Source organism: Mandrillus leucophaeus, unplaced genomic scaffold, assembly GCF_000951045.1.
Source record: "Mandrillus leucophaeus isolate KB7577 unplaced genomic scaffold, Mleu.le_1.0 Scaffold624, whole genome shotgun sequence".
Taxonomy (NCBI): domain Eukaryota; kingdom Metazoa; phylum Chordata; class Mammalia; order Primates; family Cercopithecidae; genus Mandrillus; species Mandrillus leucophaeus.
Window position 1 is genome coordinate 121414 of NW_012106742.1, and position 18091 is coordinate 139504.

At 44.3% G+C, this 18091-nt stretch overlaps 1 protein-coding gene across 1 annotated transcript in view; it reads right to left on the reverse strand.

Moving 5' to 3' along the window:
• Positions 1 to 418: 418 nt before the first annotated feature.
• GATAD2B (GATA zinc finger domain containing 2B) overlaps positions 419 to 18091 on the reverse strand; it is a 98294-nt gene continuing 80621 nt past the window's right edge. Inside the window, exons 3-11 of the mRNA XM_012000289.1 lie at positions 13309 to 13438; positions 12178 to 12309; positions 11731 to 11862; positions 11073 to 11243; positions 9984 to 10299; positions 7066 to 7268; positions 5866 to 5976; positions 5576 to 5693; positions 419 to 4151 (exon numbers count right to left, since the gene is read on the reverse strand). Coding sequence (XP_011855679.1) covers positions 4018 to 4151; positions 5576 to 5693; positions 5866 to 5976; positions 7066 to 7268; positions 9984 to 10299; positions 11073 to 11243; positions 11731 to 11862; positions 12178 to 12309; positions 13309 to 13438 — 1447 coding nt within the window. The 3' untranslated portion in view covers positions 419 to 4017. The remainder of the gene's footprint in view (positions 4152 to 5575; positions 5694 to 5865; positions 5977 to 7065; positions 7269 to 9983; positions 10300 to 11072; positions 11244 to 11730; positions 11863 to 12177; positions 12310 to 13308; positions 13439 to 18091) is intronic.

Sequence of the window (18091 nt, forward strand, 5' to 3'; positions counted from 1 at the left end):
ACAGTGCAAATACAATTACAATTCATAATAATACTTGGTTTCGATGCCCCCGGGAACTGCCCCATTCCTCGGCTACCTCCCAACCCCCAGCACTTCCCCACAGTATCAACCTAATGCTGGGGGATAGGGAGGGTGGGCAGGTTAGGGTAGGGAGTGGGCTCTGCCAAGGCAGTGCTGGTGACCCGGAGGGACTACTCCAGGGTGGGGAGGCAAGGCACAAATTAGGGGTGGGTGGTGGGGGAGGTGGCATCTCTAAGGAGGGATGGGGTTGGAGTAGCTGCCAGTCTCAGTGTGCTGGGCCCGGCCCACTCCCCTACCCACCCTCCACAGCCCTGCCTCCCTACCCCCTCCCCTTCCCCAGAAACCCTTTTGCACGGATCATACACAAACGGGCACATTACAAAATGACATAACACAGTTTCACAATATCCATGGCTAGGGCTTTTTTTTCTCTTTTTCAGGCTTTTTTTTTTTTTTCTACACAATGTACAATTCCTTTTAAATGGATCAAGAAATAGCTTATATACACGAATGAGTCCTTGTTATAACATCTCGGCAGCAAATATCATAAGCTAATGAAGGTCTTGATGGAAAGGATGGGAGCCTAGGACTGGGTTGGGGGTAGGGGTGTGGAGAGAAGGGTTATGCCTTCTGGAGGAGTAGGGAGAAAAGGGAATGATTAGGGAAAAGGAACAAAAGTAAAATATCAAGAAGCATCTTTACAAAGCAGTTCTATAGCTAATTCCTTTTAAAGGGGAAAGGAAAGGTAACCAAAGCAGGAAAACATTTATCTCTGTGTCTTAAAAAAAAATTGTCTACCATACATATATCCAAAAATGTGGGAAAAATACTTATTCCAGGGATAGAGGGAGTCCAGATGCCGTGGTCAAATTATAAAATAAAATCGACAAATAAGAACCTCTGTCCCCCAGTTTTACCCAAGCCTTACCACTATTTCACCCATTTCAGGCTTCTAGGGAGTAAGACACCAACCTTAAACTACTGCTTTTAGTGCCTCCTGGGGATGGAGGAAGCCAGGTAGAACTGGTGGGATCCTCACACTCTACTAATAATGTTCCAAACAGAGGGTCTTTCCTCCTGTCCTTAGGGCATGAGGTTTAGTGTCTACACGGCCCAGAGCCTTGAGATGGATAGTAACAAGTAGACTTGGAGGGACACAAGGCAATCAGTGATGAAAAAGAGAAAGAGAATTGAGGAAGACAGAAGGATGAGGGAGGAGGAGGGAAGGGAGGAGGTGGAAGGTTAATACTTTATCATGATTAGGGAGACCTCACCTCCATCACTAATCCCTGGGAAGAGTATGAAAATGGGGAGAAGAAAGGGTAAGAAATCAAACCTCAGCGGTTGAACAAAGGGTCACCGAGCTATACTAGTCAAGAAGCAGCTTCTATGTAACTGACCCTGAGGGGATAAAAACAGGGAAGATTCCACCATCTCCCCTATGGCCTCAGCACCTAAGCAGGCACTGACTATACGCTTTCCTTCTCCATGATTCCCCAACTCTACACATCTTACTTCCAAACCCCATTCTAAGGTGGCCTGGCTCCCAGGGAAAGGACTCAGCTCAGGGCAGGGCAAGGACGGCCCACAGCCAGACGGTATTGCACATTCTCTGTTCCTTACTTCTAATCTCAACTGACAAACTTGGGCATCTCGTACCTCTGAGCACCTCTGAGCTTGGGGAGAGGGAGACGTAACAGAAATGGCACTTCATCATGAGGGAGGGAGGAAGAGGCTAGACAGACATGCCACAAGGCAAGATGACTTGTAGGGAAAATATTTTTAAAAAAAGCTTCCAATTTTGTGGAAGAGAGAAAAGCAAAACCAAACAATTTATCCAGTGCTTTCAAAGCACAGAGGGCAAAGAAAAGATGTAAGAATATATCTTTATATATATATATATAATTTTAAAATAATCCCAGACCCAGTTCCATTAACCCCCCCTCCCTCTCCCACCACTTACAGTCAGGGGCACCACATTCCCCAGAAAAATACTCGAAAAGACCCAATCACTACCTGTTACTAGCATCTAGCTTCCAGATCATTTCACCACTGGGGGAGCCCAGACACTGGCTGCATCTCTGCTCCTTTAAGTGCTCAATGAATTTGGGGGAAAGGGAGGAAAGAAAAAAGCCAGGAAGGCCCGTAGGGCCAGTATAGTCACCCACAGTGGCACTGGGGTGTAGGGAGTAGAGGCCAGAGTAGGGGAACTGAGCCTGATTTTAGCTCTTTCTCCCACCCCACCTCCAAATTTTATGGGGAAGATGTGCAGTTCGTGTGTGTGTTAATTTTAAAAGTGCCTTCTTTAAAAAAATTAGTTAATTTTAAAAAATAAAAGTGGGGAAACTTCCTCAGGTGACTTTCAAGGGCAACATATTAAACTTCTCCTCATTCTTCTCTGCTGAGAACATTGCCCCCAGTGCACTCTGGCAGCTTCTGGAGTCAGAGAGGCAGGTGGGTGTACACTATGAGAAGAACAGAAACCCGTACCTTTAAGGGGCTTCCCTTACTTCAAAAACAGCCTGGTCCACTCCCTCTTCCCACAGTGTGGGCAAATGGGATGCTAATCTCCCCAATCCCCAGAACAGCAACATTGCACAATTCAATTCATTCTCTACATTAGTAGCGCTTAAAAAAAAAAAAAAAAAAAAAGACAAAATTAGTATCATTCTGGGGGCGGGAAACAACTATTTGTACAGCAGAGGTCCTAAGCTGGTTTTGCCACGAACTGTTTGGCTTTGAGCAGTTGGTTCTGCAGCTGGTGCAGCAGAGTAAGGACAGGACTCCAACCTGATTGTGTGCCCCCAGGCTCTCATCTCCTGGCACTCAGAGGGTGAAAGAATAGGCAAATACGAGAATCTCAACTGTTGGGAGAGAGATTCCTTCTTTCCTCTATTTCCTCCTGTTGTCACTTGACTCATTCATGTCCATCCAATTTGTGGGACACCCAGCAAACAGTCTTGGAACAGCCGTTCCTCTGTATTATAGATGGGGCTATAGTTAGAGGGGATAGATTAGAATTTTTAAAAGCAGGGTGGAGTGAGAGATAATTTTACAAAGGATACAAGATGAAATAATTTTGGGCTGGTTGGCCTGGAATAGACTTCCGTGTTCCCACTGGGGTCAGGAGATTGGTCTTATTTCCCCAAGATCCAGAAGGGCAGGACCTAGTTTCAATCCTCCCTGGCTCATAATTAAGCCCATCTTCATACCTCTCTCTCCCTGTCTTCTATGGGTAAATTCCAGAGTGGTTGAGTTTTAAAGCTCCTCCCTCCAGGCTCTTTCCCCTCATTCTTAGAGTCCAACTTCAATACTAAACACTGCCACCCAAATTGTCCAGCTCCCAAACACCCACAGGTGGGGTGCTATTCGTCCTTGTTCGATACCCCCAACCCCACGCCCTTCTCCGGTTAAGTGCATTCAAAACTTCTGCCCCTAACACTCTTAGTCATGTCCTACTCGGCAGCTGGGACCCCTACTGCAATCTGCAATGCTCGTATCATTGAACTGAATATCATTTGTGTTTACAAAAAAAAAAAAAAAAAAAAAAGGAAGAAAAGGAAAAAGAAAAAGATTGGTTGAGTGGGGGAAGGTTTAACCGTCCACTGAACAAAGGGAGGACACACAACATCATTAAAAATGGTAATAATTATAGCATAAAACAACTTTAGAAACACACATTGGAGGGCTTAGATTCTCCCCAGGACCTCATTCTGACCTCTATCAGAGGTAAAGATCCACCTCACTGTTAAAGAAAATTGAAGAGAGAAGACAGAGCGGCAGAAAAACAGATCGCAGCAGTGTGAAATAAAGGGGAGGTGGCAGGGCAGGGCGTGTGTTTTCTTGCTGATTTCTATTTTTTGTCTTCTGTTTTTCTGTTTTGCTTTCCGTGTATGGTAGGCACCAGTACAGGCACTGCATGCGACAGAAGTTGGGGGAATGAAAGAGGAAAGGGATAAAGGATTCAAGGATGGGGCAGTACAAGTGGAACAGGCGTTATTTCTGTCCACTGATGGACTGCGATATAGACCGGGGAGGGATCATGTCTAAAAGGTATTCACGCTGTCGGTCTGCCAAACTGGGGCCTTTGTGTCCTCCGATGCCAGTATTCAAGTATGCAATGTTGACACCTGGACCCAGGAGACAAAAGTGGAGGGCAGGTATTAAAAGAGGAAATAACATTCCCTTCTGCTCTACCCTTGGGCTGCAGAGTTGGAGATGGAAAGGAAGCAGAATTTACCAGTATCTGGCCACACTTGGTTAGCTTTATTTCAACAGCAACTTTCTTTTTCTTTTTTGAGCTGCAGTCTCGTTCTGTCACCCAGGCTGGAGTGCAGTGGTGCGATCTTGGCTCACCTCTGCCTTCCAGACTCAAGCAATTCTCCTGCCTCAGCCTCCAGAGTAGCTGGAATTATAGGCACGTGCCACTACTGCCCGGCTATTTTTTGTATTTTTAGTAGAGGTGGGGTTTCACCACGTTGGCCAGGCTAGTCTTGAACTCCTGACCTCAAATGATCCACTGGCCTCAGCCTCCCAAAGTGCTGGGATTACAGTCGTGAGCCACTGCGCCTGGCCAGTTAATTTTGTCTGGTTATTTATTTATTTGAGACAGAATTTTGCTCTTGTTGCCCAGGCTGGAGTGCAGTGGCGCAATCTCAGCTCACTGCAACCCCCGCCTCCTAAGTTCAAGCGATTCTCCTGCCTCAGCCTCCTGAGTAGCTGGGATTACAGGCACCCGCCACCACACTGGGCTAATTTTTTGTATTTTTAGTAGAGATGGGGTTTCATCATGTTGGCCAGGGTGGTCTCGAACTCCTGACCTCAGGTGATCCACTCGCTTTGGCCTCCCAAAGTGCTGGGATTACAGGCATGAGCCACCACGCATAGCCAATTTTTGTATTTTTAGTAGACACAGGGTTTCACCATGTTGGCCAGGCTGGTCTCAAACTCCTGATCTCAAGTGATCCGCCTGCCTCGGTCTCTCAAAGTGCTGGGATTACGGGTGTGAGCTACTGCGCCTCACACAGCAACTTTATTTCAATTCCCACTCATATTCCTAAGCTTTAGGAAAAGGGGACTTCCTAAAATTTCAGTCCTACCAAGAATAATGAACATGCTTCTGATGGTATAGGAGAGACAAGTGAAACAGTGGTGAGAGGAAGATGAATAATTATGAGAGAGAGAATCATTAAATCAGCTTTGATTTTGAGACTGCAGATTGTGGAGAAGCATCCCTGGATCATTCAAACTGAACAGTTAACCCTGCTGTCCCGGCCAAAAGAGATCAATAACCACATTTCTACTGAAGGGATATTAAAAGTTAAATTTATAATGGTAGGATCTGGGTCATTTTCACCACCAAAACCCTAGTGCACTGTGACTGGAATGTAATATGAATTTAGCAAACATTTGCTGAGTAACAGAAGAGTGAGGGTGCATGCCCTACAGAAAGAACAGAAAGTAAAGGAAGGAACAATTCCCCTAGAGGCGCTGCTACAGAACTGTATACTAACAGTTGACCCATGGGAAACGTTTTCAGATTAATCCTCCTTACCTGGCATACCAAGGAGGCCACCTGGCACAGACAACTGGGGTGCCTGTGCAAAGTTTGAAAGCATGGAGCGGGCAGATGTGGGTATGCCACGCTGGAGACTGCTCTGGGGCTGTGGAGCCTGCAATGATGAGGAGACAGTTGATACAACTTTGCTATGATAGAATGTTAAGTGAGGGCAAAGATAAGGGGTACAGAAGAAGAGTATGATTTCCCACAATAGAAAGGACAAACTGTGATAAATGGCTGATAAATCTTCTAAAGAAATAAGGATTAGGCAAAAAGTTCCTTACCTGCCGAAGCGTATGATGTCTCATGATGGTCTCTTGTTTACTGACACTGGACACAGCTGGAGCTGTAGTGGGGGAGAGGGCTGCCTGCTGCTGTAATCGCTGTTCAATTTCCTGTTGGGAGTCATCAGATCAGGATGAGTAGGACAGAACCCAATCTTCTTTTTTTTTTTTTTTTTTAATAGAGACACAATCTGCCTTTGTTGCCCAGGCTGGTCTTGAACTCCTGGGCTCAAGCAATCCTCTCACCTTAGCCTCCCCAAAGTGCTGAGATTACAGGCATGAATCATTGCGCCTGGCCCACCCAATTTCCTAACCAGAAAACCTAGAGGTATTCTTAACCTCTAATGTTGTTGGCTAGTTGGTGGGATATGGAAAAGGCAAAAGAGTTTGGTGGGGTGGTACACTGAGATTCTGGGTATAAGCAGCTAACTTGCTTCATTGATCAAGGGATCCTCCTCTCTTTCTCCAGGAAAGCTGGCTCTCAGAAGTTGGCTAGAGGTGATGAACCAACTGATATAATTAAGGCTGATGAATTACTGGGGTTTTATTTCAACACTTTTTCTTTTTAAAAATTTTTATTTATTTATTTGTTTACCACCAGTCCTAGAGCATAAATGGGGTTTTGACTCCTGCCTACCCGATTTTCCAAGGAGTCCATGATGCTACTCAAACAAGGGAGTCTGATAGGTGGAGTGGGAAATAGGAAGAAAAGGATCTGAGTTTCCCAACACATTTTTCCCTCTCTAAGATACTCTCATCTTCTAACTGCTACATGAGATGTTCACATACTCCAGAACCACTACTCTTCACTGGGCTACTTCATAATTCACTCTTTATCACTTCTTGTCAAATATGCACTGTAAATAACTGTTTCAAAGAGATTTATAGTACAAATATAAATTCCTCCCACCAAAATCTATTATTTGTTTTAGGAGAAAATGAAGATGAGAATAGAGTGCTATGGAAAAGTCAAGAGCCCCAAGCTTTCTGTCCCTTTCTGTTAACCTCAGCCATTATATTTTACCGTGTTCTTAATCAGAATACTCGCTCAAATGGAAATGGGACAGAATGATAAGGAGACAAAAAGGGAACCTCTGGACCTGTAGGGATCACATGAACTACTCCTGCAAACTAGAAGGCATGACCCTTTGGGGAAAAAAAAACTGGGACAGGTGGCCAGAGAGCAGCCAGAATTCTTACCTGTTCCTGCTGTAGGGCTTTCACAAATGCATTTTTCAGCCGGTTGGTGTGTTCAGCTTTTAGAGCCTTCTTCTGGTTGGAGGTCATACACTGCTCACATAGAATCTTACCATTCTTTTCCTGCTTCCAGTGAGGGGTGAAATCTGTGCGGCACTGGGCACATACAAAGGGTTCAACCCGCAGAAGTGAGGCACAGCTTTTGCCTAGACACCAACAAAAACAGTCAGTGGCTCTACATTTCCTATCGCCTCTGTTTCTCTTAATCAAACAGATCTTTTCCAGGAGTTTAATTCTGTTGAATTAAAGAAAGAGACTCTACAAAAAAGATATTCTATAATTTACAAAATACTTTTATTTCATCTGATTATAACAATATCACTTCAGGGAATTCAGACAGTGCCATCCTCATTTTCAAATGAGGAAAGAAGTCGAAGAAATGTAGCTTCTGGCTGGGCACGGTGGCTCACACCTACAATCCCAGCACTTTGGGAGGCGGAGGTGGATGGCTAATGAGGTCAGGATTCAAGACCAGCCTGACCAACATGGTGAAACCCCGTCTCTACTAAAAATACAAAAAAATTAGGCGGGCGTGGTGGCACGCGCCTGTAATCCCAGCTATTCAGGAGGCTGAGGCAGGAGAATCACTTGAACCTGGGAGGTAGAGGTTGCAGTGAGCCAAAACTGTGCCACTGCACTCCAGCCTGGGCAACAGAACAAGACTCAGTCTCAAACAACAAGAACAACAACAACAACAACAAAGGTAGCTTCTGATAAAGCTGGGATGTTTCCTGATTTTCTACTGTATCACACTGAGAAGGAAAATACTGTGTCAATTCAAAGTCAAAGGACCCTGTCTTACTCAACCAATACTTCTGCTTCTTAGTATCTCCTTACCTCAGACTGTACTTACCCTGTCATATACATTTATGGTTTTAAATAGTTATCAGTGTCTGAATTATTCACTTTGTGATCTATTTATAGCTAATACTGACTCCTCTGGGCATTTTCCTTTACTGGCAGGCTTTCTCAGAAGTCTACATGTTTAGAAATTCAAGTTTAATAACTTCAGTTAGTCTAGACTATATGTTGTTAATACTCTATAGTATGGTTTAGTATTGGTTTATAGCTTTTTATATGGTCTTTCTTAGTTATCTATGTAAGTGTGTCTAGTTTCTCAACTGTAAGCATTGGTAGGTCAAAGACTAAATACAGTAATTTAGTACAATGTTGCAAAAACACTGACATTAAAAACAGAAGTTCCCCGCCAGGCATGGTGGCTCACACCTGTAATTCCAACACTTTGGGAGGCTGAGGCAGGCAGATTACTTGAGGCCAGGAGTTTGAGACCAGCCTGGCCAACATAGCAAAATCCTATCTCTACTAAAAACAGAAAAAATTAGCTAGATGTAGTAGAACACATCTGTAATGCCAGCTACTTTGGAAGCCGAGGCAAAAGAATTGCTTGGACAGGGCACAGTGGCTCACGCCTGTAACCTCAGCACTTTGGGAAGCCGAGGCAGGTGGATCACCTGAGGTCAGGAGTTCAAGACCAGCCTGACCAACATTGTGAAATCCCATCTCTACTAAAAACAAAAATTAGCCAGGCGTGGTGGCAGGCACCTGTAATCCCAGCTACTCGGGAGGCTGAGGCAGGAGAATCGCTTGAACCCAGGAGGTGGAGGTTGCAGTGAGCTGAGATCATGCCACTGTACTGTCTAGCCTCGGCAACAGAGCAAGATTCCATCTCAAAAAAAAAAGAATTGCTTGAAACAGAGAGGCAGAGGTAGTGAGCCAGCCAAGATCATGCCACTGCACTCTAGCCTGGGTGACAGAGTAAGACTCTGTCTCCAAAAAAAAAAAAAAACCAACAAAAGAAAAAAACTAGCATGGTGGTACATGGCAGTGGTCCCAGTTACTCAGGAGGCTGAAATGGGAGGATGGCTTGAGCCTGGGAGTTCAAGGCTGCAGAGAGCTCAGATCACACCATTGCACTCAAGCCTGGACAATAGGGTCAGACCCTGTCTCAAAAAAACAAACAACAAAAAAAAGAGAAAGAAGTTCTATTATCAAATTATGCAAGCATCATGCTAGCCACCATTTAAAAGAACTAAACAAAATACAGTCAGTCCTCAGTGTTGCTGACAGGTTCTTAGAGACTGTGATTTAAGTGAAACGACATACTACAAAACCAATCTTTTTTTCTTACCAATGTTATAATAAAATGGTGTTATTTGAGGACCCCCTTCACCACAGCTGTTTCACTTAAAGTCATAGTTTCTAAGAAACTACTGATGATGTTAAGTGAGAACTTACTGTCCTAAAAAAACATACAAGATAGATACAATACAAATAAAAACATCAAGCCTCAATGATACCTGACCTAACGCAGGGAAAAAAAAACAAGCTGAAGACAGACAGACAGACAGAACGGCCGGCCCCAGCCAGCTGGCCAGGTGCAGTGGCTCATGCCTGTAATTCTAGCACTTTAGGAAGCCGAGGTGGGCAGATCACCTGATGTCAGGTGTTCCAGACCAGCCTGGCCAACACGATGAAACCCTGTCTCTACTAAAAATACAAAAATTAACGAGGTGTGGTGGCGTGTGCCTGTAGTCCTAGCTACATGGGAGGCTGGGGCAGGAGAACTGCCAGAACTCGGAAGGCAGAGATTGCAGTGTGCTGAGATTGTGCCACTGCACTCCAGCCTGGGCAACACAGCGAGACTCCATCTCAAACAAAAAACAAAAACACACACACACACACTCCACTTCTAACATGTTGCTCCCAAACAGCCTGTAAAGAAGGGAGGGGAGGTGGCTTGGTAACAGGAAGGAGAAGTTATTTAATATTGTACAGTACCCTCTGATACTCTGCCTATGTCAATTAGGCTTGGCAACCACTTGCTCAAAAAATAGCCTTACCTTGGCTGTCAATGACACTTTGTACGACTTCTTCCAAGCCTACCATGTAGATGAACTCGCTATTGGCTGCACTAGGCAAGAAGTGAAGTAAGGGAGCTGGAGGTTTAGGGGGTGGGATCTCCAGGAGTGTCTTTTCCAGCTGTTTGCGAAGAGCCAATTTGGCTGCAGCCTGTGAGTTGGCAGCATCAGTCATGGCGCTGGGGCTAGGAAGTGGCGAGGACACTCTGTTCACGGTCCCTGGCTGGATATGAGAGGCAAGGTTCATATAGATGGCAGAGGATGTTGTACGCTGACATGGAACAGAAGAACTTGACTGCTGAAATAGATTGAGAATGGGGTCAATCATGGAATGTAGGAGAAAGGACCAATTCTTACGTTCTTGGCAGAGGACAATGTCTGATCCTGGTTTGGACTATTTCGCTTCTCCAAAATAGGAGGTGGTCAACTTATTCATTGAAAAAGAACTCTGACACATAGGAAAGGAAAATGATGATGACCATGAGCTAAAATTGCTAAGAAAGAAATAAAGGCCAGGCGTGGTGGCTCACACCTATAATCTTAACACTCTGGGAGGCCGAGGCGGGCAGATTACTTGAGGTCAGGAGTTTGAGACCAGCCTGGCCAACATAGTAAAACCCCGTCTCTACAACAAATACAAAAAATTAGCTGGAAATTCCTTGAACCCAGGAGTTGGAGGTTGCAGTGAGCCAAGATCATGCCATTGTACTCCAGCCTGGGCAACAGAGTGAGACTCCATCTCAAAAAAAAAAAAAAAAAAGAGAGAGAGAAATAAAGATTTTGCTTTCTGTCACACATTCTTGTGCTTCTTATTCCCTAGATCACTCTCTTCTAGGCAGATTTTTAGCTTACTGCTGCTCTGCTGTATAACCTCTCTTCTCTACTACTATTTTAATATAATTCCTCAAAGCTTCTACTTTTGGGACTGCTCTCAATTAAATTCCTACCCAAATAACCACTTCTGTCCTAGAGTTTATCTATGTATAAAAACTTAAAACCTATGGCTCTTTCGACAAGCAAAGCAAATAAAGGATTTCTCTGTTTCCACATTAGGGCTCAGCTCTCTCTTACCGGTTGGTAATTGATGGCAGGATTCATGTTGGGTGTTGTGGTGCGTACAAGGCCAGGCTTAGGTGGACCCCGCTGACCCTGTAGCTGGGCTGGGTTTGGTGCAATAACACGTTGAGACATCAACATGTGTGGAAGGGTGGTATTGGTAGCTGAACGGATGACACTGTGACCCTGGAGCGGAAGAAGAGGAAAAGAACTAATCACAGGTTGTACGCTGTGTATAACACAGCATGAAATGCAAAAAGGAAAACACTGCCTGTAATACCTGAGTAGAAACATAGGAACACACCCAGACTTGGTAATTTCATTTAATGGTCTATGAGATAAATCTACCATCACTGTAAACCCTGATTAGTGGCTAGGAAGTCCTTGGCTTTTTTTCATATAAACTATCTAATCCTATAGGGTTAGACAGAAAACTATCCCTTCTCTAGAGAAACTGGAAGCATTCCCTAGATAAGAAAAACTACAGTGGAAAGATAAAAGTTACTGATCTTTCTACTGAAGACTAAATCATGCCATAATGGACCAACAGAACAATCAGTAATAATAACACCTCTATCATGGCCAGGTTCTTCTATAATCTTCACAAAAGCCCAAAAACAGACAGGATTAGACAGGGTCCTCCAACACTAAGATCCCACTATGGGTCACATACCTGTAATGTTCTCAAATTTTGAGGTTCAACCCCCTGGGCCCCAGGCCGGGAGGGAAGCTTAGATAGGCCCTGCTGTCCCACATGGGCAGGAGATGGCTGAACAATAGATGCTGCATTCTGTACAACTGGAGTCTGGGAGAGGGAAGAGAAAATAAGACTGTGGAAAAGGCCAATAATCAGAGGTGGAAGTCTGGTACATTTCTAGACTTTAAAAGTTCCTTGTCAGTGGGAAGTTCTTGTCAACCAGCAGAAAAAACCAGAAAAAGGGAGTCAAGGTTTTCTTAAGGCCTGAGATTAAAAAAAAAAAAAAAATCACTACTACTACAGACTAAAAAACTATGGACCCAGGAAGAAATGGGCCACCCACCTGAACCCACCTGGGGTAACCTACTCTCAAACCAGTTTTTCTCTACTTTCCCTTAGTCCCTTATTTCTAGGGCACATTACCTTCTGGACCACATTCTCTTTCTGTAGCTGACTCTGTCTCAGTTTCTTTAACAGGACCAGTCGGGCTTCTTCCAATCGTAGCTCATCCCTCAGCTGCTTGATAAGCTGCTGCCGTTCCTCAATGCCTTTCCCCTAAGGAAACAACAAGACTGTCAGCTACGGCAGCAGGTACCCAGAATTCCTTCCTGCAAGAGACAATCTTTACTTCTTAGCTCTGAAACCTTCATCTTTCACAAGAAGCAAAAGTGGCAATAGGATTATCTTTGTATCACTGGGGTCTGGCAAAGTGCCTGGCATTCAGTAGGTACTCAAAGAAATGCTTACAGAATTAAAGGAGAGACCACATATAAATGCTAATCAGTCAGATTCCTGGCAAAAAGAAGAATGACTAAAGAGAAACATTGTTTTTTTTGTTTTGTTTTGTTTTTTTGTTTTTGAGACGGAGTCACGCTCTGTCACTCAGGCTGGAGTGCAGTGGCGCCATCTCAGCTCACTGCAAGCTCCGCCTCCTGGGTTCACGCCATTCTCCTGCCTCAGCCTCCCGAGTAGCTGGGACTGCAGGCGCCCGCCACTACGCCCGACTAATTTTTTTGTATTTTTAGTAGAGACGGGGTTTCACCGTATTAGCCAGGATGGTCTCGATCTCCTGACCTCGTGATCCGCCCGCCTTGGCATCCCAAAGTGCTGGGATTACAGGCGTGAGCCACAGCGCCTGGCCACACTGTCTTCTTTTAAAATATTCCTAAATCTCTTAAAGCCACATTTCCTCTAGATATACACAAAAACTTAGGAATCCCTTCATACTCAGGTACTCAGGTTAGAGTGCAGAAGGTATCCTTCTAGCCAAGGGTTTACTTTATATGACTTAATTATGAACTTTTGTTTTCATTTTTCAAAGATAAATAACATTGAGTATAAAGGCCTACGCACATGCTTTTCAAACTGTCGTCTCCACTTGATTCTAACAGTTCCTTTTAAAAGTCCTTGAAGTCGAGAGTCACTATAAAGTTTTCATCAATGGGTATTTATATCCGAACAGTAAACAGTCAAAAAACAGAACTAAGACTCTTGAGGAATTAAATAAAATAGAAGGAGTGTAACATGAAAAAAGAAATTCTTCTTTCTTTTTACCTTAAACATCTCTAGGTTGGCTGCTTTGAGTCTTTCTTCCATTCTGGAACTGGAACGGGGACTGGAAGCCTCATTGTCAGACAAAACAATGATGTCTGGTGAGGGAGTTAGCCTTCCTCGCTCTGGCTCACTAGACAAGAAAAGGAAAAAATAAGCTATTTCCAACAAAAGTTAAGAAAATTTCTTATCTATGCTGAATTAAAAAAAATCCAAGGGGGGCCGGGTACAGTGGTTCACTCCTGTAATCCTAGCACTTTGGGAGGCCGAGGCGGGTGGATCACCTGGAGTCAGGAGTTCGAGACCAGCCTGGCCGACATGGTGAAACCCTGCCTCTACTAAAAATACAAAAATTAGCTGGGCATTGGGGCACACGCCTGTAGTCCCAGCTACTCAGGAAGCTGAGGCAGGAGAATCTCTTGAACCCATGAGATAGAGGTTGCAGTGAGCCGAGATCGCACCACTGCACTCCAGCCTGGGCAACAGAGCAAGATTTCATCTCAAAAAAAAAAAAAAAAAAAAAAAAAAAAAAATAGTCTATCCCATCAAGAGTAGGTACTGACGAATACACAAAAGAAGGAAGTATTAATAATTTGACGGAATAGTGTCAAGCATAATGTCTACAGCCTTATAGAAAAGGATTAAACCTCCAGAAACAAATATATTGAACTTGCATCTACTTACTGGCGTTTTATCCAGCATCTTACCTCAAAGAGTCTAGAAATTACTTTGAAATCTAAATCTCCCACATTGGTTCCTCTTACTCCTAATCCTATTTACTAGATAACTCTAATTTAGGTTATTCTGGGGTTAGCCTTAAAAGCATCATGCTTATTTGTGTAAGATGATAAAAAATGGCACATACTGCTTCAGACCTAGTAACAAGAATTCCAGAAACTCTAATTGCTTCAGGTTCCCAAATCAATGACTGTATTTTCTAATTCTCCTCTGACTTCAAAGATACATTCCCAGATCCTACCTTCCTTGAGATTGTCAGTGTAGTTGGGAGTATTTAGGTCGATTGTTCTTTGGTCCTTTTTTTTTTCCCCTCTTGAGATAGGATCTCACTCTGTCACCCAGGCTGGAGTCCTGTGGCCCGATCACAGCTCACTGCAGCCTTGACCTACTGGGCTCAAGTGATCCTCCCACCTCAGCCTCCTGAGTAACTGGGACTATAGGCATGTGCCACCATGCCCGGCTAATTTTCATACTTTTTGTAGACATAGGGTCTTACTATGTTGCCCGAGCTGGTCTTAAGTGACCCTCCTGCCTTGGCCTCCCATTTGGCCTTAAATAATCAACTTAAACCCTTAATGATCACAGATCACTAGCTGTCCACTTCTCAGGGTTTCTTGTCCTAGCTGCTGTTGGCACATGGATTTTTTTTTTTTTTTTTTTGAGGCAGGGTCTCATTCTATTGCCCAGGCTGGAGCGTAGTGGTACTTGCTGCATTCTCAAACTCCTGGCTCCAAGAGATCCCCCAGCCTCAGCCTCCTGAGTGCCTGGATAATTTCTGAATTTTTTGGAAAGTGGTGGGGGTCTTGCTATGCTGCCCAGGCTAGTCTTGAACTCCCAGGTTCAAGTGATCCTGCTGCCTCAGCCACCCAAAGTGTTGGAATTACAGGTGTGAGCCACCATGCCCAGTCAGGACATGAATACCTTTTGAATAGGGCAACCCTGATCACTGGAATAAGCATTCAATTTCTCAACAGGGTAAATCTGCGTTGCTAAAATCAACCAAACTTAGGTAAGGAAACAGAATAGGGGGACAGAGAGATAAGAATGACTATCTTGTGAACTATTATTAAGTTTGTCTAGATTGCCGGCCATAGACACAGCAAGCTGAGAAGGTAGAAATACAGAAAAAGAAACCACTAGAGGGAGAAAAGAGCCTTTCATTCTCTAACCCCGAATATGAGGAGTAATGGTTAGGCCTGAATAAAGTGTCTGCATTCTTTTTTTTGAGATGCAGTCTGACTCTGTCGCCTAGGCTGGAGTGCAATGGTGTGATCTCAGCTCACTGGAACCTCCATCTCCTGGGTTCAAGCGATTCTCCTGCCTCAGCCTCCCCAGTAGCTGGAATTACAGGTAACCGGCATGGCGCTTGGCTAATTTTTTTTGGTATTTTTAGTAGAGATGTGGTTTCACTGTTTTGGCCAGGCTGGTCTCAAAGTCCTGACCTCGTGATCTGCCTGCCTCTGCCTCCCAAAGTGTTGGGATTACAGGCGTGAGCCACTGTGCCCGGCCTGAATTCATTTTTAAAGTGTGATTTACTTCTCATATCTATATTCCTTTATACTTCCCGTCTATGATTAACATGGGCAATTTTGGGTGGGCAGATCACTTGAGGCCAAAAGTTTGAGACCAGCCTGGCCAACATGGAGAAATCCTGTCTCTACTAAAAATACAAAAATTAGCCGGGCATGGTAGTACATGCCTGTAATCCCAGCTATTCAGGATGCTGAGGCACAACAATCACCTGAACCTGGGAGGCAGAGGTTGCAATGAGCCAAGATTGCATCACTATACTCCAGCCTGGGTGACAGAGCAAGACTCTGTCTCAAACAAATTAAAAATAAATAAAAAATAAATCATGGGTAATTTTGGAATCTGGAAGATTTTTCATGCAGAAGCTCTTTCTATTCTGGTCCTGGCTGGATAATATATATTACAAGTTATTTCTAAGGTAAGGAATTCTTCCTTGCTCAAATGAGTGCCACTTACTGCTTAGGAACTGCCCGCCCAGTGCCAAGACAAACAGAGACATTACTGGATGGAGATTTGGGAATTGTATGCCATTTATCAGGAAGTTATATCTGAGAACAACTTTAAGTGATTATTTTATTCCCAGATATAAACACACCAGTATTAGGTAGATAGCACAGATAAGGCAAAGCCAAAGTCTTTTTTGAGTCGGACTCTTGCACTGTCACCCGGGCTGGAGGGCAATGGTGCAATCTTGGCTCACTGCAACCTCTTCTGAGGTTTAAGTGATTCTCCTGCCTCCCGAGTCGCTGGAATTACATGTGCCCGCCACCACACCTGGCTAATTTTCTGTATTTATAGTAGAGATGGGGTTTCACTATGTTGGCCAGACTGGTCTCAAACTGCTGACCTCATGATCCACCCGCCTCAGCCTCCCAAAGACCTGGGATTACAGGCATGGGCCACCGCGCCTAGCCTCTTTTCTTGTATTTATTTTTGCTTTTATTTTTTGAGACAGGGTCTCACTCTGTCACCCAGGCTGGAGTGCAGTGGTGCAATCGTTCGTGGCTCACTGCAGTCTCAATCTCCTAGGCCCAAGAGATCCTCCCACCTCAGTCTCCTGAGTAGCTAATTTTTAAATTTTTTGTAGAGAAAGGGTCTCCCTATGTTACTAAGGCTGGTCTTAAACTTCTAGGCCCAAGTGATTCTCCTGCCTTGGCCTCCCAAAGTGCTGTGATTACAGGCGTGAGCCATCATGCCCTGCCTTATTCCTCAATTTTCAAAAACTAATGAGCTAGGATTCTGGCCTCATTTGTTAAACATTCCCAGAGAGAAATTATTTTGCTCTTTTCCTAAACATACATGTAATTTACAACACTGGGGGTAGTTAAGTATGAACTCCTACCTATTAGAGAGATATTATTAAAAGCCCCACTTGCTGTGACATCACTTGTGACTTAGTCTGGCATATTCTCAGAAGCTATAAAGCTCTTAATCCTTATTCCAGTAGTAAAAACAACTAAGCTGAGAACTGCCGTGTCTTTCTAGAATTTCAAAACATTAGTAGCGTTGGTTTCATACATACTTTATTTCACAGGTATCATAACTTGACCAACTGATGGTAAAATAAGCTATTTAGGCTATTATGACATGGCTATTATGTTAAGAACTTCTCTTGCCTTCTGCTTTCAAATTCTTTCATCTTTTCTTGGTAGAGATGAGGTACCACTATGTTGCCCAGGCAGATCTCAAATTCTTGCACTCAAGCAATCCTCCCACTTTGGCCTCCCTAAGTGCTGGGAATACAGGCATGCACCATTGCACCCAGCTCTTTCCTCCTTTTACCACTATCAAAGAAACTATGGTTCTCCTTGCTGGGACTGTATCAGTTTTGCTCACTGTTGGTTTTTTGTTTTTTTGTTTTTCTTTTGAGACAGGGTCTTGGTCTGTCGCCCAGGCTGGGAGTGCAGTGGTGCAATCTCTGCTCACTACAACTCTGCCTCCTGGGTTCAAGCGATTCTCCTGCCTCCCTTCCAAGTAGCCAGGATTACAGGCACCCGCCACCACGCCTGGTTAATTTTTGTAATTTTACTAGAGATGGGGTTTCACCATGTTGGCCAGGCTGGTCTCGAACTCCTGACCTCAGATGATCCTCCTGCCTTGGCCTCCCAAAGTGCTGGGATTATAGGTGTGAGTCACTGTGCCCAGTAGTCTTGTTCATTATTATTCAACATCTCAGGGCTAAATAGAAATAACTGTCAGTATATCTGGAGTCCCAAGCTTCCAGAGGATTGTGTTTCAAAAGATCACCCCATGTTGGGTACAGCGGCCCATGCCTAATAGTTCCAGCTACTCAGGAAGCCAAGTGGGGAGGACTGCTTGAGCTCAGGAATTTGAGGAAATAGTGCACGACAGTGCTTGTGAACAGCCAATGCATGTCAGCCTGGGCAACAGAGCGACACCCCATCTCTTTAAATGATTTTTAAAAATCACCCCAAAATAACATTTTTAAAAAAATTGTTGGGTTTGGCTGGGCATGGTGGCTCATGCCTGTAACCCCAGCACTTTGGGAGGCCAAGGC